The sequence below is a fragment of the Lepisosteus platostomus genome, chromosome 21, assembly GCF_059453375.1.
Source record: "Lepisosteus platostomus isolate fLepPlt1 chromosome 21, fLepPlt1.hap1, whole genome shotgun sequence".
Taxonomy (NCBI): Eukaryota; Metazoa; Chordata; class Actinopteri; order Semionotiformes; family Lepisosteidae; genus Lepisosteus; species Lepisosteus platostomus.
The window spans coordinates 5,359,528-5,386,409 of record NC_142631.1 but is presented as its reverse complement, the minus strand read 5'-3'; the positions used below and the strand labels follow the sequence as shown (position 1 = coordinate 5,386,409).

Here is a 26,882-nt window from a genome sequence, read left to right as displayed (position 1 = left end):
AGGAATCAGCTCCAAACCTTTCAGAGAACAATAGCATAACTGTGGCTGTTTCTTCTACAGATTTAAGCCACCTGCATAGTATATGGATTATAACATAATGCCATCATGTGCTCTGCATACTGTATAAGTATTACAAGGGAACTTGTTATTTACAAACCATAGTATACGACAAAAGGTTTACAAAAACAGAACCAAGTTGGCTTGTTAATTCAAGCTGGAAGGCTCTCTCTTGCCAGGGACTGTTGGGACAAATCCATAAGAGATAAGTCTTCAGCTCCAGTCTTGTAGGGCAGGAGTAGAAATGGGCAGGTAAATTACCCAAGTGAAGCCAAGAATGAGCTGCTTAGGCTGCTAAGAAGTGAGTTAAAAGTAAAACCTGCAGATTTAGGCCCTTCGGGACTAGAATTGAAGACTGGTGACCTATAATAACCTTCCTGGTGCTACATTTCAAATGGTGTTTGTGGGAACAATGGAATACATAACAAAAAGGAAAATCCTACTAATGCTGGAATAAAAAAGAGCACCATGGCTAAATGCAACTAATAAGAACATTTTCAAAAAATGACACCTGTTCACTAGAGCTTTGCCACCATACTTGGTGTTGTGTCCTTCATGTAAAAAAGCAAGAAACCCACAAACTATATACCATATGCAAATGCTTATGGGTGGGAATGCGTACAGACATCTTCCCCTACGCTGTTTTCAATCAAAAGAAAACTGGAAAAAAAGTCAAACGCCAATACACGTGGATTCAACAAATGCGGATTCAAAGTTCTTTCAGTAGTCTGTGGTTGTTTGCTTTCAATGTTGTTTCAACAGGGGGGATACTACTTGCTAAAGAATGGAAAGGCCTGTTTCTTGGGAGAACAGAGCATTTGCACTATCAGTGTCCTCCCTGCCATTTCCCTGTATTGTTCCAGAACAGATGACCTCTAGTGCTCACTGCAGTTTTTCACAGACAGACTTGGGCCACACCAAATACAAGCACAGCAGAGCAGAACTAGAACACTGCTAAAACAAAAAAGACTCGCTAGTCACTGTAGTGACTAATGCAACGTGATGTATGAGTGAATAAGTACAGGTTGTACAGCAGGTATTTCATCGCAGGAATGTTCCAACGTGACCTGCAGGCAGAGCTAACAAGAAAGTTGTAGTTGTCTGCAAAACCGTCTCGAAATCGAGAGCAATATTTCTATTGGATTAAAAGCGATGTATTCACAAGCTTGCTTGTTTACAATGTAATTGTCCTTTCCACATCACCGGAAGTTTTGTTGCCTTGTTCTGAATCACAGAATATGGCACTGTGCATACCTGGAATTTGGTCTATTTTATTATGTAAATTGGAGGTTTTAGAAGTCACCGTGTACATTTTACTTCAATCGTGATTTGAAATGCACTCATCAATGCTGATTCCTTTTTACTCCAAAATATAAAAATGGCGTTGCAGTTCCCCTTTAAAAAATTGAATTTCGACCTAAATTATTATTCCCTAAAAGGCTATACACTGTAGGTATTTTCGCAGTTGAACAATGTACTACAGCTACCGACATGCCAATGCAAAAGGAAAAGAGAACAGCATACAAAATTTCAACAGGAAACGCTGATAACATTTATGAATGAGAGGCAAAGAGGATAATGAGCAACAATATTAGCACCGGGCTTCAACACACTTATCATCATCTCCCCTGAAAAGCATAGATTTCCAAGTCACAAACGTCCTGTGATGAAATAAGAAGAGAAAAAAAAATGAACCAGACTAGAACTATAGAACTATGAGCAAACAAGACTGCCTGTTATGAAGGAAGTAAGAAAGAAAGAAACCACATTTTAAATGAAAACATGCATGACAGCTTTACAATCTGACGCGGTCAAATCAAAAGACATGTAAGTCCCTCCAGTTTTTTGGCTCTCATGAGATTCAATGAACATTTACATCCTGTATATAAACAGATCAACAGATCATACAATCCAGTAAAGTATCTTAAAAAACACCTGACACACACAGTCTTGGGGCACATGCTGCTGAATCAAACACAAACTTCGGGCAAAGTTAAAGAAATAGAGAAAAACTGACTAATTTTGAATTTAAACCAGAAACAAAAGAACTACAGCAGACATCCTATCATCGTAAACCTGAAACAAAGGTCAAGCTGAGGTGATGGGAGCTGGCAGAAACCACTCCAACTCCCTTTTTAATGCTCTTTCTCTCTTTTAAGCTTCAAGCTAGACGTCACAAGGAAAGTTTCACAACTCGACCACATAATTTCTGCAATGCACATCTATAAAGAAACAAATCATGCACCAACAGAAAAATAGCCATCTTGTGAATATTGTGCCATAATTTTGTTGTAGGCAGTAAGAACGTCCTATTTAAATCCCCTAGCAGATGTGACAATATGAGTATCCACTGATACTTGAGATTAATCACTCAAATAAAACAAGATAAAGCCCATATTAAAATCCCATGACTAAAGTAAGCTCTTCAAAGTGTCTTAATATGGACAAAGTCCTCATCAGTGCAAATGTTGTTCAAATACATTGAGAATGATACAGCTTTTAGTGCTAAAGTTTGCATTAAACAAAACCAGGTTTTAATGGGTTTTAGCGTTCCAGAACAAATTGTTGTAGCAATTAAGGCACTGTGCTGATTTTTTTAATACATTACTTTTTACAGTAATCACATTAGCATACCCTTAAAAATGAAAGTCTTGTACTCATGAACAATGACCTTTCTGGAGCACAGCTACAACAAGTGAAAATCTTTTGAGAGGTTTGCAATGTGAAACAAAATGAGCTTTGAGTGCTTTATGTTGCACAAGGACTTTCTTTTCTTTAGGAAGCAGACAGAAACCACCAATTTGAAAAGCTCTCTGGGTCTTCCATGGGGTTAGATGCGTCTCAAACATGCACCATTGTGGGCGTTCGGTTTTAAAGAAAAATATTTGCAAGAAATGCTGACCCTGTACCCAACACACAGTGTCTTTGTTTACCAGCAGCCCTGAACAATGTGACTTCACAGAGCTCTTTTAACCCTTGAGCCACAACTGGAAGGAGAAAGATTTCCCAATAAGGAATGCTGTTCTGAAACAAAGTAGCTCAAAGTAGTGTATTTACCATAAATATTTGTCTTTGTGCTTCATGGCATTTATGTACTCATGTCTCTCCTTAAACAAATATGTTTCACAATTGGATAATTAAGTTCAGATTTTTTTTAGTGACTGATAATAAACAGCTTCCTTTTGGTGAGAGGATAAGCCTATTACATTCAAGTATTCAGCTTTAGTAAACTAGTTTTTAAAAAGGATAGGAGGTGACAGCAAGCGCAATTATGTGTTACTTGGTTGTAACACGCAGTCCAGAATAACATGTCTCAGGATAAACACCAGAACCACAGAATTTGGAAATGATTTGCAGACACTGCACAAAACATCTTCTAGGTCACGTTGCATCTTTACAAACAACATGTCTTCATCTATTCACATTCTGAGTATAGCATGTCAGCATTATAAGACACTGCTTGAGATACCCTGCTTACAGCAATGTATTCACAAAGCTGAAAATATGAAGCCAGGGGTCTCTGAAGTGACTCAAGCAGTAAAACCTCATACAAAGTATCACTTGAGCCATGGAGTCTAGACACTGCCAGCACTAATCTGTTCCATCTCATTAGCGACTGTGGCCAGGATCCCCAATCAGCGGCGAGCAAGTGGCCGAGCCCTGACAGGACTGGCTTGGCTTATGTCAGCCTGGGCATCCTTGCTTTCAGCAAGCACTGTCATTTGTCTTGTGCCTGTGAGCTTGCAGTGATGGCAGTGAGAGATGCAGCACTCCTCCAATTGATGACTATACCTCTGCTGTAGGCACTTTAGGACTCACCATGTGAAAGACAGCTGAATGCTATACAGCATTTGTCTTCAGAGGAAACCAGACATACTCCACACTACTTCTTTGCTGGTACTGTACAGCAGTCATAGTGATGAGAGCAGCTGATCAATAGCTTGTACATCCATAGTGAGGTAGTACAGGAAAGTGATGTTTTTGTTTTTATTTGAAATCGCCAATAAACTGTGTATGATACAAGTTTCCCCTCCATTTTGAAATCGTCAGTTATTTTAATTTTCAGCTTACAGCTACAACTCAGCAGTGCATGGGAAGAGTGACAGTGCCACCCTGTCATTTCATGCTGCATAGTACATGAGAGACAGCCCTACTGGTGTTTTTCCCTGTGCAAGCCTGCAAGTACCCAGTAAGTCACAGTAGCCGCTGTGGACCCTGACCGATTATTACCCAGCCTACTCCACCAACTCATTGCCAATCTTCTCTCTTTTTTCATTATTTGTCTGACACACCTGTTTAATCTTACCTTTAATTCCAGCCCTACCAAGGCATACGCTAGTGCAAGCTACACTCCTGCTCCACCCAGTATCCTTTATGTTTTTAAAATAATCTTACAACACAGTGCATGTTACAAGAATATTTTGCATATGGTGTACTGTATAGTCTTGGCTAACACTGCTGAGGTAAAAACTGTTTACCTTGCCACCTAATTATTCCTTTTGGATATATTTATTTAAGGCCAGATAAGGAATTTTAAAATTTGAGATACAAGTGTTTTTTTTTTTTCTAATAGCTAATAACACTAAGGACTCTGACATTAAATCGGGAAACAAAAGGTTAGAGTTCCAAAGCTTTGTGAGTAAAATGTGAAGAAGGAGTGTACTTTTCCTTTGCTTTGTGAAAAGGGAAACAGATTGCTTTTTCCCTTTTTTCTGTCAGACCACCACAATGCGGTCAGTACCACTGTAAGGAACCTAAAAGAGGCAGTGAAACACAGGAAAAGCACAACCTTTTCTAAAATATGAAAGGCCCACCTATGGTCGCTTCACTGACCTGACTTCCTTTATCTTTCTAACAGGAACTCAGAACTGAAATATTCTTAAAATGTCTTCCAAACTTAATTAAAAAGTTGAATGCTGTGAAACAAAAAGTTGCAGGCTCAACTAATAAAAAGAACTAGGTTCTTTTAAATAAATGTACATAGAAAATATACTTCTAAAACTGGATATGTCCACAAATGTTGCATTTACAAGATCTTTATCTCAGGTGCAGTTCATCAAAGACAGAAACATTTGCTCTGAGGTCAATAAGAGACAGGGTCCCATAGCAGAAGCTACAGCAATGGCCATCCAATGAACCATGACTTTTGTTGACAGCAAATCTACAAAATAAACCCAGCCTAAGCAAATTTTAATAAACCTTTTTTGCCAAGTACAGACAATTCAGTGATCAATTAATTATATCCTTAGCTCACAAATAATATCACATCCCATGTGATGCTTTACACATAGCTGGTGACTTAGTTATTTCAACTGATAAGTAAAAACAAGAGTGGGGGGATAAGTTTCTGCACATGTCGTCTTCAGAGAAATGATGAATTGTAGATACTGGCTGAAAGGGGAGAGCTTAGATGGAGTCATTTCACCCTTGAGAGTCGAAGATTAATTTCAATATCCGATATTTCAGCATCGCTCTGTTCTCAGGCAGGACCAACATGCATTTAGCTCCCCACAAGACTGCATGTTAAAGAGCCCATTGGAGTTAACTGATGGTCAGTTCTAATCTCAGTTTAGTCATTCACAGATGAGTGACCTGTACAGAGAATGTTTCCCGTTTTAAACGGTTGCTGGAAAACACTCTGCTTAATAAGAACACCAATAGTTTAGGAAGTCTCGAGATCTTTGTATCCTGTAAATCCCAAAATACTGTCCAGCACTAATGTGGACTGTGAAAAAAGGTCCATGCGGTCCTTTATAAGCAATAAGGGGGAGGAATGCCACCATGATGCTTAAATAACCCATAGTTCTTGAATGTCTGGAAAGCTGATTAGTCATGCGATTGAACTAAGATGTCCAGAGGTTGTACTCGTGTTATACCGAACCACAGTTCTTGTGTCGAAAACACAGGGTAGATTTCAGCAACTTTGTGTTGCTTATCTCTTACATAACATCTTAATTTGCTCACAGAAGCAAACAAAAACAAACGAATGCCAATGCCGGCTATAATCCCCCTTGACAAACAGTCATGTATAATACGAGAAAGCTTGCTGAACAAGCACGTCTATAGGCCCGATTTTTGCATATTTTCACATTTAAACTGCAGTTAGAAGACATAGTAAGGTAGCATTTAAATATTGTTTAATTTGTTTTTAATAATTATTATTAATAATGAATTTGTGTAATATTCTCCCGTTCATTTTTATTTGATTACTGTTCTTTTTTACTCATGATCCCAACCCCTCGTTGCTAAAAGTAATGATCTTCAGTTATAAGTGCAAGTCTTTCAAACACAATTCATAGGTGCATCTGGCAATAGCCAACTCTGTTTATAAATTGGATTGGTTGCTGTCACCTGATTCACAAATTCAGTGAACCTGTAAGTTCAAGTCAAACAACCAAACCAGTCTGTCTTCAAATCCACTGCAGAATGCATTTGGGTTACTTTACATATTAAAAAACAAATGTACCTAGGATATTCAAAATACCTGAATATAAACACACCTGACTCAAAACACACTTCCAAAGGAGAACAGCAAAACGCATTTTTAGTTGCACTTAATATCTCTTATAGTCTATCATATACACAAATTTCTGAACCTAGTCATTTTCATAGAATCAGCTAAAAGGTATATCCAAAAATAATAGGTATATTATTCATGTGACACCATGAAATGACCCCTATGACATTTTTTTTTCAATTTTATTTAGACATGATAACATAGGCTTCATTTTGCGTAGCTCAAGTAACAGTTCACCAATACTCTGTACTACTGTAAGAGTCAAAACATATAAATAGACTATACTCAGTGTGCCAAGGGGAGTGATCAAACTCTGTTTGCAACACACACAATCCCTCTCCCCTAGGGCCTGTGCACACTGCCTGAGTGATCCACAAGGCCAGGGTAACCCAAGTGTCAGAAACAGGAGGAATCTCACCTCCAATGATGCACAGACACACTTATGACTTACTATTCTTGGGCCCTTTGCACATTCTGACTAGCCACTGGCCTGAAAGACAGCATGCCTTTGTGAAAAGAGAGGATAGTGTCTTCTATAATCTATTCCTTTCATTCACACAGCCCAAGAGAAAGACGAAACGTCAAAGTGTCTGGCATTAATATTTTGCTAAGGGGAAAACAGAATTTCAAGTACCTTCAAGCCATTCTTTCATGTATGAGCTCAACAACCAAACCAAAGGTTGTCACCTTTGATCCAAGAATTTGCACTCTGGCAACAATCTTCCTTTAAATGTACCATACAGACATTAACCGTGTCCCAGGCAAGAAACTGCATCCTGAAATAAAGACAATATGCATATCATATCTGCCTCATTTTATTATTTGATAGTAATCAAGGTTACATTACATGTAGACTATTTTAACTTCAGGTTTTAGGTTTCACCTGCTCAGCAGTATTGTAAAATAATATTTCTCTTCTCAAAGTATACTGGATACACACTTATTCACATACCGTAGATGGGAAGTACAACAGCCCAGTGCAGCCTAACTTCACCATCAGACCTGGATGCTGTCAGAGAGGAGATTCTTCTTCTGCTTTTGCTGTTCAGTTCAGCTTTCTAAAGGATGCATGGATTTCTCATTTTTATTATGCAGCACTGTCAGTTAGAAAAGCAAACAATTATAACTCTGTAACCCCTGCCATAAAAAAAACTTGAGGATTAATATTCTTCAGCGTTAGTCCTGAGAAATCCAACAATTATTTCCTAGCCTGTGGCACATAGCAAACAAGAAATGGGCTACTCAGCTGACTTCCCCAAAACCGTAAGGTACAATTTAACCTAGACAAAGGTCTTTTAAATAAAAATGCTAAATCTTCAGCCATAATCAACCCATCTGATGGTTTCACAACTACCTTAGTCTTAATTCCCAATGTCCAAAGTTTAAGTACAGCTTCATTTACCACATGAAATCAATTTAAATATTGGTCTGAAACTGGCATAATGGGTTGAGTGCAAGGTGGTCAGATTGTAGGCCGATTGGGCACAATTTTGTTAATGAACCATTCAACAAAGAGCAATGAGACTTGATTTTTAGGAGACAGAAAAAACAGAAAATTGCTAGAAGTATAGTCTCTAGGCACAGTCTAATGGACAGTCTAATAGGAGGAGCTATTCAGAGAGGCTTGATGAGTGCTTAAGATGAGGATTTACTGCAATTGCCTGAAAACCCTTAAGGACCAGAAGAGTATTAGCTAACAGCTGGCAAAACTAAATGGACAATGGAACCCAAATGAGTATGAGAGTTTGACAAAGTGATTGCATGTTCCAAAGTGTAGATATTTATAAGCACCATCTAATGTGCATATAAGGTAATTCTTAAAGCTAATCTGATGCATCCAGTTTAATAACAAAACTGGTAAGACTGCATAAGATGAACAATAAAAATGACCTAACTTGCTGTCCAGTTGGTCATCTCTTTTAAAGACAAAAATAAAACAAACACTAAACTCAACTAAACCTATGGAAGATGGCTTTCAAACAGATAGTTAAAGGCATTCATCCAAACACACTATTACCAAAAAAAATGCTGGTTTCAGTTCTCTGATTTATTGTCCTGTTGCAGACTTAAAGAGTTGAGCTGGCATTCAGATTAGTCTGAAGACAGGAGACAGCCCACTAGCTGACCAAGCCAGAGAAGGTGAAGAAATTATGACAATATACAGAGCAAGCCCAACAGAGATTTGGAATTGGATGCAGTGCAAGGAAAATCAATATGGAAACAATATTAGAGAAGAGAGTTTATGTTCATCCAATAAAAATCCAGACAGAGATGAAAACCTCAAATGTTGCTATAGAGATTTGTTATCAATAGATATGAAAAAAGCAATCCTAAACGTGCTTGACACTGTACACAAGAAAAATATTTCTAATGTGTCCATTTTATGCACTACAAATAATTACATATAGTGGCCATAAAATACTGCGTTAAATGTTACACTGAATAATTTTTTTAGCAATTGTCCATACCTAAACTCTTTGCTTACTAGTGTTCAAAGACAAATTCTTTCTCAATGAGCAAAGGGAGTTGCAAGTCACTGAAAACTTTTGGCACCAACTGTGAAACTAACACTAAAAGTCATTAATTAGTAACACAGTAAGTAAGGAACTTAACCATTTCATCAGACCATGCTTTGAGCATCACCTAAAGAAGGTGATGCAAAAGACGGGATGATACAACTAAAGACCCCCTTTGGCTGCAAATGTAAGTGATACAGCACATCATGCATCATAATTAATTATCAGCAATACTTCGCTTGTAGCCAATGTACAGGTGTCTACTTTTTAAAAATTAATGTCTACTGCAACTACATTGAACAAGCTGCAAAAGTAATTAGGTCCAGATTAAATTACAACATGCCTGAACAAGTGCCTTTTTTAAAAGCCGTCCTTATAATAAAAGGATGCAACATCTTTAAAAGTAATTTAAAGTTAAAGTTACAAGTTAATAAACCCTAGTGAGACACATCTGGCCTAGTCTCCAAACCTCTTTTCTGGTCTGCAAAATGAAAATAAACCTGAGGATGGCCACTTCTGACAACAGCAAGACCGTAAGAGCAAAACAGTACAGGCAGAGTTGGCAGTGTTTCAGCCATTAAAAATAATATAGATTTGGGCTTGCTGTTAATAAACATCTTAGCAAAAGATTTTAGAAAGTAATTGATGAAATTCTCAAAGGTTTTGCACAGACAGCCTACTTTTTTTGTATAACAATGTGAAATTCTAAACTTATTTCCATTTCAAGTGGATATTTTTATCTAGGTAAGCTACTGAAATATTATTACTGGTTTAAGAATGTAAAACATACTGGTTTCCTTTTCAAAGATTTCAGGCAGGCTTATTATCACTCTTTGGTTTGTTCAGTAAAGTGTACGGACGTGATCAAGCTAAACTCGCTCCAGATATCCATTACAAACTTTTAACAACAACATTCTGAACATGGCCAAGCTATTACTTGGATTGTGATTAAAATTTAAATGTTAAAGGAAGGAACAGGCTAACGTCCCCTCAGTTATAACACATTATGTTATAGTACATGCTGTACAACTGCACATTATTTATCAGAGATCTTATTCGTGGTAGCAACCCTTTGAAATTGTCAATTCGGATTTTGCTGCCCAGGAGTTTGTTGGGCAACTGGCCTTAAGCAAAGACAACCAGATTTTTTTGCCACCCACTTTCCTAACCTAAGACAGCCAGTGTTGCTCTCACTAGCTCAGCCTGAAGCATGTAACTCATCACATCCTCACAACTGACTTCCTGTGTCGTGCATGTTTCCTCTTACATGTCTCCTTCTGACATGCTGCACTTTGTTCAAAAAAGGAGTGGCTTCGGTGACACATTTCCATGTCAAATCAGCGTTTGTATCAGCATTCATTTTCTTTTCTCCTCGCTTCTGAATTAGACTGAACAAGAAATAAACTTCCAATAGTACTCCAATGAACGAAGTCCTAGGCTGAGCTGTTTGGACAAAATCAGATTTTTGCATGGATGGAAAACTGAACGGCCAGACTCCTATAAGTTTTCAAATTATCTTTAATTAGCAACTGATCAAGGCTTAAAAATTAGAGACTACTTATCAACATAGGTCAGTGAAGAAATTTCCAAATGAGATGTAATGAAAAACACGGGAGCTCAGGGCTGAAGCTGCCCAACAGTGACTGAAAGGCCTTAAAACCTTATGTGGCCCCTGCTCTCCAGAGGCTCTGCCCTTAAACATCTTACATTATCTAGGAAAATACAGTATACACAGTACAGGCTTGCCTCTAGCCTTGAATTTGAGGGAAATTTAGTTCTAGGTTTGTCCTTTTTACAGTCTTTAGAAAGCCCTTCTTGCAAACTCTGTCGCAACACTCCCATAGAGGAGTAAGAAAATCGCTGGTAGATTCCAATGACCCCTGAACAGCTCTTAGCTCCAGATTAATGTTTGCCATGCACTGCCTAACACTGTCGGTCAGAGAAGTTGAAAATATTCGTCTCAGAAAAGAAAACGTAACAGCTCAATGTTGATTCAATATCACAAATTCGGCTTTTTTCTGTCCAGAAGGAATTCTGCAATACTGAGGGGAAAAAGGAGAAAAAGAAGGTGCCTCTTTAAAGCAGTTAGTGTTTTTGTTCATATTCTCTTACGGCTACTGTTAGATTTACATTTTCTTCCTCACTGCTTCATTTTCTAACTTAACAGCCCATGTGAATGTGGAAGGTTAATGCTGTGCAATTACTTATTAACTTCAAGCATTTGGGAAATAAAAACACCAAACATATAATAAATACAGTAGATCTATCCATGAAAACCCAAAGAAAAGACTGTGCATGTTAAAATTTAACTTCCTGCCACAGCATGGTCTCTGATGGCTTTCATGAGTTTCTTTGGAAGTCTACTGTCAACATCCTTCCTCAGAGGTCAATTTGATTTTACAGGCAATTTCTTCTTTTGTTAGAACCTAACAACTACCGTTCCATAAATACAATTTTTTTGTCTAAAACCACATTTACTAGCTGAGAACTCACATACTATACCATCATGTTTTACTTTAATTTTTCCAAACATACTATAACCTAAGTAAAAATACAGGACTGCTATCATACAAGAAGTAACATCTTCAGAGACCATTTAGGTCCTTGACTGCAATTGTGAATTTGTCCTGTTGAATGTCACCATTACAGAAGTTCGTTCTTCTTTCAATACTGTAAAGCAATAAGGCTAATATTCTAAACTTCACTAGGTTGCTAGGCAACAGTTACAGAAAAGGAAGAAATGTGTGGAATAGTTTTGCAAAAGAGAAGTACCCAGTTCTCATTTCAGTGAGCTTTTGATCCCGATTTCAAGGGGAATATGTTATTTGGTTTCTTTTCAAATGCAGGTAAAACATAATTAAATGCAACTCATAGCCAACCTTTCCCATACATCAGAAACAATTAAAGCAATTCCAACAGAAGTACCACTCAAAAAGAAGCCTTGTAAATCATCTACTGTACCAAACACTCAAATCATAAAACACACAGGAAATTAAAAAGAAATATACACTATTTGCCTGGTTTCCTGTTGCTTTGTGTATTAGGCTACCCCTTGGACACTGGGTGGAAAAACCTTCTTGAAAACGTAAAGGTTAAAATTAGCTGTAACAGGGGAGATATGATATAACAGTAACAGTAATATCTGGCGGAGTACAAATTATTTTCAGACTCACTGACATTACACAGCATTTATACAGTAAGCCTGTCTCTTACGAAGCATACCAGGAAAAAATCTCCTCCAAATGAGCCAAAAACGATAGGAGAGATCACAAATGGATATAATGAAAAGAAACAAGACTATCATATGAGTTGTTTTTTTTACTGTGGGGCTATGATACAGGAATAGGTTGTCTACAACATGCAATTTCAAAGACCTTTATGCTAAATGCTATCACGTACAAAAGTAATGGTTGAAAAATGTTATGGCTTTCAGAAAGGTCAAAATGAAAAACTAAAAGTTGTCTTCAAATGCAAGGATTATTTTTTTTTAAAGACATGCATTAAATCTGTTTAATCTTAAAAGACGAGTTTAGAGTAATCACATCCCATTTGAAATTTTAACACCTTTTCAATTCTGCTATTTCTTATAGTGAGGAGTGTCAGACGCCTTTTTCATTTCTGTTGTTCGCAAGCCACATCTTCCACATGACCATTTTCCCTAGGCTAGCCCTCAATTCTGTGCCTTCCAGAAGGTTCTTTATTAACAATGCTCGACAATTTTGCACAGGGCTTTTGGAATGATGATGTACAGTATTGTGTGATACAAACAGCACTCCCCAACCCAACCAGGATTTGTGAATCAAGCACAATACCAAAATGAGAAAACAGAATTCCCTCAAAGGAAATAAAAATCAGTCATCAATGTATGCTGTGTTAAAAAAGGTTGTTATAAGAAACTTAGTGATTTGATGTGAGTGATTCAATTCAAGGTTTATTATCCCCTGGGAGAAGTGTGTTGTGATGACATAAGCTCTCCTGAACTGGCATCAGCAGAAGTGAAAAAGAGACATTTTTCCACTTCTCCGACCCAGTTTAATAATAATAATTAACATAATAATCTAATATTATATAATAATATAACGTATATAATATAATAATTTGGAAATAACTTTCCTAAGGTATTGAGAAAAATGATAAATGGATTTGATCCTACAATTTCCAGTCTGCACCTTGGTGGCCTCATAATGGTGGAAAGCTAAAAAAAATAATGAAATTAAAAAAACAATAACTAAAACTTGGACAAGTATTATTCCAAAAACCACAGCAAACTAACAAAGAGCTGCACCACAATGTCTCCTACAGTGGATTCCCTCCCTGGGCCCACTGTACATTGAAAAACACTGGTGCAAAAACAACTCTGCAGCCTGACCTTCCCTCCCACTCAGTGCACGCTGAGATCCCTGTGGAGCAGCAGGCACTCAGAGGAGTAATTAGGGGCAGACTGCCAGAGCTGGAGGGCACCCATACATCAAGAGCGAGCCCCGTGTGAGCACCAATGAGAAAGGCAGCCCTGATAGGGGTCTTGATCTGTCTATTTCCATCTTTCCCTCCTCCCCTGAGACAGCCCTCTTCAGTATTCATGACCTCTGTCCGGACACACTCTGAGAAGGAAACACAGGAGATCATGTTGCCCGAGGAAATCTGATGCACAGCTAACAAACAGTAATACAAGGAGCTACAAGACGTACAAGAAATAGAGTTCTGAACTGAGCTTTACCTGAGCCACAGAAAAAATCAAAAGCATCAGGTATCAACCTAATGCCAGGCATGCAGAGAAATTATTCTTCATGGTGATTTTTTGCTTTGCAGATATAGTTCGCTGTTGACTATAAACATTAGTACCAATTTATTCAGAAAACAAAAGCTTTTGTATAACATAGTTTAAGAATATTCATTTTTGTACAACACATAAGACAGAGGCCTTTGCTAAACTTTGTCATAGTTGCTTCTCTATGATAATGGTGCATTCATTACACTGGCAAAACTCAATTCAATTAATTAGGCAGCTGTAAGCATGCGACTTCAATTAAGTACTAATCCAATTTTATCACTCTTGACAATATTATTTATCAACAAGAATCATTCGGACAGAATTACTGGTAACTGTGGCCGTAGAATTCTGAACTGTTTTACCCCTATGTCTGATTCCTTCCTGATGTTGGATTACTCCCTAAAAGAAGTGCAGTGGTTGTAAGAAACAACAATGTTAACTACAAGTAAATTCTTTCCTTTGTTTTGCAAAACCGTAAGCGTGCTATAAAACAAGATTAGCAGATTTAAATACTTCATACTTCAGAAATTTAGTCTCATGTAAAAGACTACCTTTTGCAATATAACCTTTTTAAGCATTATTTTCCAGTACCCTCATAATTGAAGATGTGTCCCTAACTTCCCTGGAAATGATGAAAATGTGGGCACAGTCTGCCGCGGGAGAGAAGTTGGAGAATCTCATTGTGTCGCTATCCATTGGGCTTGGATCACCGCTGTGCCAGGACATGCTAACTGTATGTTAGTAAATTCCAATGATACATCCAGCATACATCCAGTAATACACAGTGATACATCCTGTAGGTGACCTGAGCTCAGGGCTTTTCACAGCCCCTCAAGAAGGATGATGAAGCAATATTTTCTATGCTTGCTACCTTCTAGAGTTTCTAGAACTTTTTCATTTCATCATCTAAATTGATCTTCGAAAGGAGCTGGGAAGCAACAGAAATTACCGCTGTGCATGATTTGTAAATATACAGAACACACAGTCTATAAATCAGCTCACCAGTACCCAATTCTAACAAAAATAAGCTTCTATCTGCTGTGTGACTATTATTGTACAAGAATGCACTTTTAGATTCTGCAGTGGTTTCAAACCCCCGCCTTTCACAGACACTGAACTAAACACCTTGCTTTTTGATTCAATTTCCTGCAATGTCAGGAGAGGTCATTTCATTAGAGGAAGTAGGTGTACAAATAAAAGAGTCAAGAGGCAGACTTCTCTTAAATATCGCCTTTAACATTTAACACTAAGTTAAGTGGGTCTGTCTGAAAAATCCTTCAGATCTGGAGGAGGATGCTTCCCACACCAAATGACCAGGACACAGAGCCAGCCAAACAGTGGGGAAGGAGCACTGAAACAGAAGGATTTAAAAAGGCCATGCTCACCTTCAGTTGCTGGGCTTTCACTAGAGATTCAATTTTTGTTGCATCCATTTTCCTCAAGCATGAAGAACAACAGGCCCTGTGACAAGCAGATTCACAGCTGCTCTCATGCACTGATCACCTCTCCCTCTCCAGTGAAGAAGTGAAACGCTTTCAAAATGAGGTTACAAATTTTTTAAAAAGGGGATGGTAAACACTTACTGTAAGAGGTCACACTTTAACAGTTTAGGATCCTCTGGTGAACGAGTTAAGAGCAGGGATATTAATCCTTTAATTTTAAACATCTGCTAGGACTGCTGACTTGGGCCTTCTTTGTAATGGAGGTGATCAAATGTAACTGTTTGCAGAAGGTGTAACATACTGTTTGTAACTCAAGCAACTCACAAGTTTAGGACACTCACAAAACCAGCAGAACTGTAGCCTCAGATGTCTGTAGATTGGGGTGCGACTGATGCCTCACAGCTCTGGCATCCTCGGTTGTAATTTTTGCTTCCAGACTGGTGTCTTGCTGTGTGGAGTCTGGATGTCCTCATCATGATCACAAAGCTTGACGCTAGATGCTCCAGTTTTCTCCCAGAACTGTGCTGGGAAGATTTGACTGGCCGCCCTGAACTGTCTCTTTCGTCAAGGCTTTGCAATGGACTGACACACTTTACACCAGCAGCTACAACAGCAGCTGTGAGCTCTCAACCCAGTGTGTCCGGCGTGCCGCCCACAGGTCTCACCATTCTGATAATGGCTGGGTGTCGAGCACTTGTCGCCAAAATGAGATATGAAGTAAATAGGTCTCCTAATGTAGACAAACCCCTCAGAATTCTGTAATAACCATTATTAAGTATTCAACTCACAGTACACAGCCTATACAGCTATTAATTTAATATATACATTCCACATTAAAGCCACAGCAGCTCACTAGGCCACAGCTCATCCTGGTTCCTGTGGCATTAAGCAGACAGAGAGCACATCACTCCCTCCCGAGACATAACTCCAGTCCATCGCAGGGTTTACCCTCCCCCTGGCAATGCTGGTCCACATTCATACTGGAGAAACTGGGCTGAGGTAACTCTTTCAAGCTACAACAGTAGGCCTGCAGTGGGAACTGGAAACTACAAGCCATGTATTGTGAGACTAGAAACATGTACACTATGCTATGCTTCCCCTACAGAACCTATGGATCGTTACAGACTTTTACTGCTTCAAACACCAATATTCGTATTCTCATAAAGTAACCACATACAGGAGACTTAAAATTTGTACTTTGAGAAAAATTACTATAATTGCAGTAGTAGTTTAAATCAGTTTAGGAGACAATGGTGTGTGAACCGGAAATAGCTTGTCCGATTACATTAAATAGTACAGTTTTATAAAAAATAATAATAACCAGACATTTCAAACCAAGTGCACATTAGTTGGAACTCAATCAGAAACATCTACTTAAAACTGTACAGGAGCAAAGGCTTCCCTGAACTCCTAATGTGACAGTTTGAAAGTTGAGAGTTTTAAGTAATTTTTTTTGTTTGCTTTGTCTCTGAGCCCTTAGTAATTGTCACATGGATTGTAATTACAATTGATTTAGCAACTGTCACATGTCACACACTTCACTTTTCCCTTTGATGGCCTGTGTGCAAAGCATGGATCATGCACGAGGCAAAAGAATTTATGACGTAACTTCCATCTCTGTAAAGCCCTTGCGACAGAAAAAATATGGAAACAACCCTGCCAGCATAACTCACAACTAACCAGTTTTCTTTACTCCACATCACATTAAATTCTTAATTTCCTATTTATCTGTTTAGACAAGGTAACAGTCTTCTGTCCTTCGGACGTGACAAAGCTTCTTTAACAGGGTTTCAGTATTGCTTTCAAGTTCTTTTTCAGAGATCCTTGCTTTTTTAAAAAGAAGGGAAAGTGTGAAGTTGCACAAATAGTATGTCACTATGTCCGCCATACAGCCACATGTAACTAGTTCCATCACCATAAGGTGCAGTAAGGAGTAGCTTTCTCCAATTACCTCATATGGTCTAGACTGCCCAATATACCTCTTTGACACTGTTGAAAATAGAACACTGAAGTTCAATAGAAATTCAATTCTTGAATACTTTCTAATAACAGGCATTATTACCTCTTACTGTGCATTAGATAGCTGTGTGTCTAAAACACAATTTAATATAGTGCTGAGACTGTACTTGCCCTTAATCTGCAGCTGAGACACTATCAGAGCTGTTTCTGGACTGCAGTCTATTCTGTCTTCAGGAGCAGCACTGAACGGTTAACGATCTATGACCAGTCAACATTTCCTCACAGGGCAGATGAGTCCAGACACTACTTGAGGGGGAGGGGGCGTATTTTCCTACAAACCGAACAGGCAGTCATTTTCCTAGTACTGCAAGCCAGGTTATTTAACGGCAAGTCCATAAACAGTGCTCGAGAAATAAATGTCCTTTTCCTTTAATGTGCTTCACTTCCGTAACCTGCAAAGTTTAGAACATATGGCAGGAGATGCAGTAGGCTCTCTTGGCATTAGAAGGGTCTGTTTTTTATGAGGAACTTTTACGGGGAACTGTCTAGCAAAATCAGGACCATTTCTGCACCTGGATTTAATCAGAGGGCTGTGTTCAATCCAGAATCTCTGTGGGAAGTTTCTGCAGGTACCTGTATATGGGAATTGTTTCTGATTGAAAAGAGAATTACAAGTCAAAAAAAGAAAACTCAGTACAGATTTGCAATGATACATATTAAAATGATATTCTACTCTGCTTAAAACTACATAATCATATGACAGTCACATGAATATAAAATTACGTGCCAATAAAAGTTACAGCAGACTAGTAAGCAACTGCTGCTCTTTCATTAAAGATCCAAACCCTCACCGATTCCTTGTTAACACTTCAGCAAGCTTTCAAATGCTCACTTGTGGCAAACCTTCTGACAAACAAACCATTCAATATCTGTTTCCAAAGTCTGGATTAGAATTGGATTTTACATTTTTTTCTCAATTTCCCCCACAAATAAATGCACGATTAATAGCCACCAAAAACAAAGTTTTAAAGCACTATTAATATGTACAGTATTTACACTGTTAGACTATACCAGGCATTCTAACTCCTGCTTCTGGAGAAACACTGCCTGATGGTTTACATTCCACTTGAGCTCTAAATCTCCAGTGTTAATTGATGACTTAATTGATCTGCTTACTAGATTAAGTTTTTTATTTAACTTGTTTCTTCAGCCCTGAACGTAAAAAATGCCCTAATCCCAGGGTACTGTTTCCAACAACTTCAACACAGAATTTTACACAGCTACTCCTCAGCTTGCTGGCTGCCATTTCTGACTAAACGGCTCTCACAAGCTGATCACATCTTGATGAACAGACACAGGCAGGAATAACAATGTATCGGCCGTATACAAGTAGCAGTTACTTCCTTCTGCAGGGAACCAGTTAGGTATATTTTGGATAACTCACCTGAATAAAGGCAGTTCTGAAAATCAGAAATTAGTACAGAATTTATACCAATTACAAATCCCATTGGACCTTTCAAGCAAATTTACAAATATACCTTAAACAGAAAAATGGAATCATTAAGATCTCGATGGGCACAAAAACCAGAAGACAGTATTCCTCCACAGGAATACATTTTTTTTTATTTATCCAATAAAATGTGATTAATGAGGTGGTTAATGCCTGAGCTCTAGGGTTTTAAAACCCATCAGCACTAGACTTCTGCACTCTCGATGCTCTTATTCTGTAACAGTTTTGTTACTTTTTGTCCATCACATACATCATTCATCATATGGACTCCTTAACCGCAGGCACGTGCTTCCAAAAGAGGAACCTAAGTCCTGGTTTAAATACCAATGCTACTAGTGATACATTTTCTGAAATACAGAACATGAAATAGCCTAAAGACAAATTTATGATTTTGTCATAGTCCTATTTCCACTGATAATGGGAGGGGGGAAATATAAATGAAATAATTATATAAGAAAAATTATAATAGCAAGAACATTTCAGTCCTACTTCCATTGCAAAGACAGCAATTTTTCTAAACTTCACTGCACAAATGTCCTGCTGGCCGAGGAGTAGGTTAGTGAAGCAGTTTCTAACCAATTAAAATTAGCCAACTGTAACAGCTACACAGTCCATTCTAAGAAATCTAAATTTATCGCACTAGAATAGTTGACATACTGAACCTCTGAAACCTCTGCTTGAAGTGAGAAACACTTTGCACAGCCTGTGATGAATGAATTGATATCTGCAGTCCACATGAAAGAACGTTTGACTTTTATTAGTTGTAGTACATTGACTCTGATGAGGAAAGTAAAAACTCCTACACCTTCTACAATCTTTTATGAAAATGATTTTTATGTCTGTCTCAATATAGCAGTTCAAACATTGCTCTCCAAAATTACAATGACTTTTTACAAGAAGATAAAAATGGTTATAAACAACAGGAGGCCATCTTGGTTATCTGATCACTAGTGGCGAATTCTATCAGCCATTTATTAAAGAAATCTCAGCTTCTACAAATGGCTAGGAAGACTCCTATTCCAGACTCCCACAATCCTCTGTGCAAAGAAGCACCTCCTTTTCCCCAGTCTTACTGCACTTCATTTTAGTATCTAGTCAAACAGTAACTTAGCAGAGGAAGTACACTTTCACCAGAAATTAATCTGAATTTTCCCTCCTGCCTAAAAACACCCTTACTGAGTTTATAAAAATAGTATTCTGAAGGCCTCTCTCTGCTCAGTCCACATTTCCCTCTCACCAAAAGGTTATCTTACAGAAGGAATAACAATGAGCTGACATTTTAAAGGCCGTCTAACATTTCAGTTACTTGAATTATAGTTTAGTAACATACAAACAAAATCCAATACTGGGAACAGATTCTTTTCAGATGCTGCGAGTACTAACATTTATTATAAACTTATTCTTATATGCAGAGCATAATATATACCGCATACCAAAACAAAAATATTTAGTCATAGCATAAGTCTTTAAACAGTGTTTACATTGTAAATTGCATATATTAATTCATAATAATCATTCCTTACACCTTCTGGACACTCCACTCCAAATGCTTGAATGGGCACTCCCATCCACCACCACTAATATGTAGGTCCCACCTGGATGATGTGACAGTAACCAAAGAACGCCAGAGACGCTCACCAGACATCATCTGTCAGTGATGAAGAGAGCAGGGTAATGAAGCTACTTCATAGATGGGGATTATAAGCCAGGACAAAAGGGTAAACACCCCTACTATTTTCAAGAAACTCCCTGAGATTTTCAATGAAGACGTAGGGTCAGGACCATGAAGTATTGCCTCATCTGAAGGACGGCACCTTTTTACAGTATAGTGTTCCCATCACTATACTAGGGCATTAGGACCCACACTGACCATGAGGTGAGCACCACGACTGGCCCCACTAACACCTCTTCCAGCAGCAACCTTAGCTTTCCCAGGAGGTCTCCCATTCAGGTACAGTACCCGCTTACCTTCAGCGGGTTGCCAGGTGCGAGTTGCATGGTGACATAACTGCTGTCATAATCAAATGACTTTTCCTACATGCAGCCCTGACCTTCTTACTAAAATATGATTCCATTAGCATTGTAACTATCATCATCACAATTTACTGACAACACAATACCACCTATTCGTTCCAACACATAAATCGAGTGTTTCCATTCATTGGAAGTTTCATTTCACATCTCTCGACACCTGTTCTGACTTCACACCTCTTGATTGGCCTCTCTTTCTGTCCCCTGCTCCCGCCTCTCACCCCTCCTCCCTCCCAACCTTTGTTCTCCCACTACATCTTTGCCTACTGCCTTGTCTCTCTCACACCTGAAGAAGGCTCATGGCCGAAACGTTGTGTTTTCTCTCTTCTTTTTTCCAGCATGGAAAAACCTATTACTTGTTCCTAAATCGAGTGTTGTACAGCTTGGTTTTGTAATGATCACGCTGTTTTTAAAAGACATACAGAGTTAACCAAGTATTTAGCCACTGCAGTTTCACAAGTCTGAATTTGAAGTATGAAACAGCAATAAGCAGAAGGCAAGATGAATCATGGGCCAGGGTTTCCTGTGGGTTTCTGACAGATTAATATGTAAAAGATATTAGAAATACTAACTGAGGACTGAGCAAGGCACCATGCCACTCTCTCCTACACACAGGACTGTGCACAAGAGGAATTCCCCTTCACCCACAGGATGCAAAAATACTTTCAGGGAGAGACCTGGCACCACGTATGAAGTCACCAGAAGTGAAACAGAAGAAACTGTATTAAAATTTACTTAAAGATATCATATTTATGGTTGTACCATGCAGACGTGGTGTAAACTTCTTTTCACTTATATACCCACTGAAACATACAATTTGACCAGGGGTGCCCAAACTTTTGCACACAACGGTTTTATCTGTGACATACCGCTGCATGCATGTGGTATAGCAAAGACAAAATTCATTCTTGGGGAAGTGGCCTTACTGTTTCACATGTAGTTTAAAAGGAAACAAACATCATTGGTTCATTAGGGCTTGGGGCCCTCTGCCTGCACTAGAACACTAAGAGATTGCAAAGCCCACTATTTAGTACTTAGTATTACTGACCTACCCAGCAAAGTTAACCACTGTGGCCGAATGGCAAAAAAATAAAGCAGATCTGTGGGCGTACAACGCCACGCCACGTACAGCTACGCCACGTTTTAAAACCGTTTTATTTAAAGCCGTGGGTCTCATTTAACACCAGGTGGTGCACAGAAAGCGACTGTGATGGGAGAGCCTCAATACAAAACCGATATGATCTTCCATTGCTGTTTTTATCAAGGACATTCAACAGCGGAAGCACTCCAAATGTTTTTTTAATTGATCTCATGGTTCCAGAATTTTCATTTTTGGGGTCATTTGGCACTTTAATTCTGATTCTAATACTGTTTTATCTTTTCTTGCACCCTGTGAAATGAGTAGCGCTTCTAAAGCAGAGTGCCCTGATGCAGACTTAATTCTGCATGATTGACATGTGTCATTACAAACATCATGCTTTTACTGGGTGTGGGTTACAGTGTAAGCTAGTACAGTGCTATGTCGTTGTTCTGCTAGAGGAACTCATAATAATAATAAACTTTATTTGATATAGCGCCTTTAAAGGTGGCTGCTCAAAGCGCTTTACAGGATGACAACAACAATAAATAAGAAGAATACACAAGTTAAAACACAATTACAATATATAGAGGAGACCGTTGATGGTGGTACTAAGAAAAGCAGAGGGGTGAAGAATGGAACCAGTTAAGTAAAGGCTTTTCTGAAGAAAAGGGTTTTGAGCCTGGATTTGAAGGAGTTTAGAAAAGGTGACTCTCTGATATCCTTGGGGAGAGAGTTCCAGAGCTTGGGGGCATAACAGGAGAAGGCCCTGTCACCCATACAATGTAGACGGGCTTGGGGGACAGTAAGGAGACCAGAATTAGAAGAGTGAAGGTTGCAAGGTGGGGAGTAGGGCGATAATAGTTCAGACAGGTACTGAGGTGCCAAGCCATGCAGAGCCTTATAGGTGACCATGAGGTTTTAAAGTCTGCATGGAACTTGACCAGAAGCCAGTGCAAGGACTCCAGGATAGGAGTAATGTGAACACTTGCACTAGACTTGGAGTAGATTTAGATACCCCAGTGAGTAGAGCATTACAGTAGTCAATTCGAGAGAACACAAATCTGTTGATCAGCTTTTCAGCCACAGTTCATGATAGCATAGGGCATAGTCTAGCGATATTTCTAAGGTGAAAAAAAGATGTTTTAACAGTATGCTGCACATGTGGGTCGAATGTTAAGCCGGAATCGAATATAACCCCAAGGTTTTTCAATTTAGATTGAAGCACATGTACAGAACCATCTACAGATAGGGTTACAGGACTGGCTTTACGAAGTTGATGGGGGGTGCCAATAAGCATGACTTCAGTCTTGTCGCAGTTAAAATGAAGGAAGTTTTCAGTTTCAGGAATTGTCAGTGTTTTAGAATACGTGCCTCTCACAACCAAGTTCTCATTCTGATTAAACTGGCTTCAGATGTACTAACAGATGTACCCGCCTCCTCAAAACCTGTCTCGCTCCAAGACCCTTGTGTGCCAAATGGGCATCATTCCGCTGATGTGCATAGCTGCGATATGGCAGTATCCTGTCACCTACATCCTCACTCATAAAAACAGAGAAACAAATAGAGATTCTGACATCAGGCCTGCCTGCATTTCTTCCACTTACAACCCTCAGAAGTGAACTTCAACAATGTTTATTCAGTCCCTTCTGAAAGCATCGCGGGTGGCTGTATTTTATTCAAATCCAGGTGGGGAAAAGCAATTGAACCTAAAGGGCATCTCGTGAGATGTATTATTAATCACGAGCACTTATTCTCAGCCTCAGATTGAGCTGACTGGTCACAAGAAATTGTCTTAATGACCTACTCAAATGATGTTTGAGTTCAAATGACTCAAAATAATAAACAGGAAAGGATATCCTGTAACCTGCTGCTTTACTAAAAGGAGAGAATGTCTTGTCACAACCAGAGAATATTCAAACAACTAGTGTGCAAAGGAATAGCCTGCATTTAGTAACGATGGGAAGACTTCACAGTGGACAAATTCCTCACTTTTATACCCACGAGTTCCAACTATCACCGCTAATAAATTCTAACACATTTTTTTCCTCATTAAGACTAGTTCGAACCTTCATCTCAGGTTCAGCATTTCTCAGCTATCTGTAATTATTCGTGATTTGTGACGCTGGTGAGAAAAGGGAAGGGCTTTTTCTTATTTTTACCGTACTAAGTCAAAAACACTCAACGAAAATAGCAACAGCAGTCCTATAATCTTTACTTGCTGGAGTTCATGGCACAAACCCAGTCCCGACTAACCCTAGAAAGGAACGAACAGTTAAGTTTTATTCAACCAGATAAATTGCGTTGCAAAGAACCTTAAAAATGCTTTTCACGGAATAAAGGTATACTTTCTCTTGTTTGAAAATAGAAGCATTCTTTTCTATTTTATCGAATGTAGAGAATGTAATTCGGTCAATTGGATGTCTTTGCTTTACATGTGCATGATGCTGACCTTAAACACTATAATTTTAATTCACCTCAAATGCTACTATTGCTTGATTTCTTTACTGGATTACAAAAACAGACAGGTCGTTAAGCGGAAATAAGACCGCACTTTAAACTTGATGCGAAGTCAAAGGTTCAAGGTTAGTATCAACCATTTTTAGAAAACAGCATCCATGTCCCAAACCCGATTTATATCAGTTCAGCACTTTCGTTACTCCTCCTGCACAACCTCAACTTCACCAGATCGGGCCTGACGACTCGTTTGCAAAAACTTGTGCTCTTCTCCCGTTCTTCCTGTTACCGATACCACGCTAGACATTGCAGCACAAACCGCAGGGCACAGCCTTACTAATGATATCCTTAGTCAGACTGCCCCTAATTCGCTTAATTGAAGGCTAAATAAAGCAATCACGTCAATCAAACCACCGCATATTCATCTGCAAAGCTTTATTTTGTGTTATAAAATGTCAGTTTGTGGATTACGTAATTGAGAAGCCTGCATTTATAATATGAAAAGAAAAACCCAAGAAAAGAATGTCATTTTGTGGATTGATAATACAAATCAAGGCTTCATAAATACGTAATGTAACGTAAAATATGGCATTGTATTTTCAAGCAAGCAAACAGATCAATTGGGTAAGGCAATTAGCATCCAAAAGGAATGAGGTCCAAGTTAACCCAAACGACATTCATTTTTCTAATTTGACTGGTTTGGTCAATTCGTCAGATCACCTCATTGGTTGAAGATCTGCTACTTTACCAACTGCTGAATACCAGCTCCAACTATTCATAGCAATTTTCCGTCCTTGCTTAAGGCATGGCGCTTGACGTTATGAAAATTTTCAGCGTTCCTTTCCAAGAAGGTCGATGTGTTTACTCTTTGATCCTACCTCTTGTAAATTCTTGCAAAGACAGAAGTGTGCAAAAATGTCCCATCTTCTGTAACCTGCGATTAAGTGTATAGTCTACCCTTCTACAAGGAATGCAATCAGGACAAAAGCTTAAACTCGAAAAAAATAATTTAGCATAATTACCAAGGGATGCGTATTCATGTTAGTCTACGTGCTTTGTTTTCGTACTGTAGTTATATGTAATTTATGTTGTGTAATCTATGTTTCAGCAACCACATTTTTAATAGAACAGTAGTTTGGATCTATTAATATAGCTGCAATAATTTAATGATAGCTACTGTCAAACATAAGCTCTTATGCTTTAAACAATATAAATAATATTTTATAACTGTACTGTAATGATAATGCTAATTAACCGAGAACTCAAAGTACTGTACGTCTGACATCTAAGCTTGAACATAGTCAAATCAAACCTGCTGAGAAAGACATGGAGCTGTCACGCCCACTCCGTCATTTAAAAATATCAAACTGACTTAACAATCGTTATCGATTTTAAGAGCAGAAGAAAACCCGGGGATTTTGTAATTAAAACGCTTTAGCTATACTGTAGGTTAATGTGTATACAGCATTTTGACTTCAAATGCAGCAGAACGCACGACACACGAATGCAGTGTGTGATTACTAGTAACTACGCAATGTAGACAAATGTCGTGTATTTTTGTTAAACTACGCATAGATCAAATAAAAGATGTTCATTATATTCGAGCACATTCGATTTTTCTTCGTCTCGGTTATTTAATATGGTCAGACTAATCATACACTGTTATGCCTGTACCGTCGGGAAATCCAGATTGCTCTCTCGGTACCTGCAGATGACCATTTGTAAAGATCATTTGGTAAACTGGTGCAAATGAACTTATCCAACTCTGTGGGACAGTCTGCTCTGTCCTACCATGACTTCTTGCAAACACTGTTACTGCACAACATCTCGCAAAGGCGGCATGCTTTTCTTTATGTTTTTTTTTATCATTTCTAGTTGTATTACCATGGAGATACATTGTATACATTGGAGATTCTATTGTATAAAAAGCACTGTAATGCTTCTGAGAAGGCACAAATCTGCAGAAAAGATTCTCGTCTGTAACCACCGCATTAGCTAGCTAATGCTAATGTTAGCTTTACACATCCGCCACCTTTCAATAACAGCAAAAATAAAACGCGTGTCAGAAGTATAACATTAATGGTATCAGAAAGAGCAGTTAATTTGTCTTCAGTTCAGTCTTTTTCCAGTTGTAGATTAAATTCATCCACAAATCATGTAGCCCCCTTGCACAATACCATGAAACCGTTATCTCCACAATACAGCTTAACTAAAATAATGACAAAAAATACCTACCCATAGCTCTGTCCCCCAGCTCATGGTTTCAAGACGATCGTCTCTTTATAATCCACGGTTTCCAAGTGCTTTTCAATAGTTGAGTCAACAGTGAGTTTGATAATGTTTGAGGTCTTTATTCCGCCTATTGTATCTTCCTTAACTCACCTCCTCATTCTGTTTCTACAAAATGGCCAGGAACTGCTGCACAGGCTAGAGCACCATGCGGGCTCCCGCGCCGTCCAATGACAGCTGCGCGGGGACGCGCACAGAGGGGAAAGTCAAAATAACGTTGAAGCGATGAGGTGTGCTGCAGGAATCGGGGGGTAC

General features: G+C 38.6%; 1 protein-coding gene across 31 annotated transcripts in view; it reads right to left on the bottom strand.

Annotated features, from left to right (window-relative positions):
- fnbp1b (formin binding protein 1b) overlaps positions 1–26,781 on the bottom strand; it is a 111,590-nt gene extending 84,809 nt beyond the window's left edge. For 7 of the 31 annotated variants that reach the window (XM_088615025.1, XM_088615022.1, XM_088615037.1 and 4 more), the window contains exon 1: positions 15,247–15,360. In XM_088615025.1, the coding sequence (XP_088471151.1) occupies positions 15,247–15,294 (48 nt within the window). In that variant the 5' untranslated portion in view covers positions 15,295–15,360. Of the gene's footprint in view, positions 1–15,246; positions 15,368–26,573 lie in introns of those variants that run through there. The other 24 variants (XM_088615031.1, XM_088615032.1, XM_088615036.1 and 21 more) reach the window with 10 other exon arrangements.
- Positions 26,782–26,882: the final 101 nt, after the last annotated feature.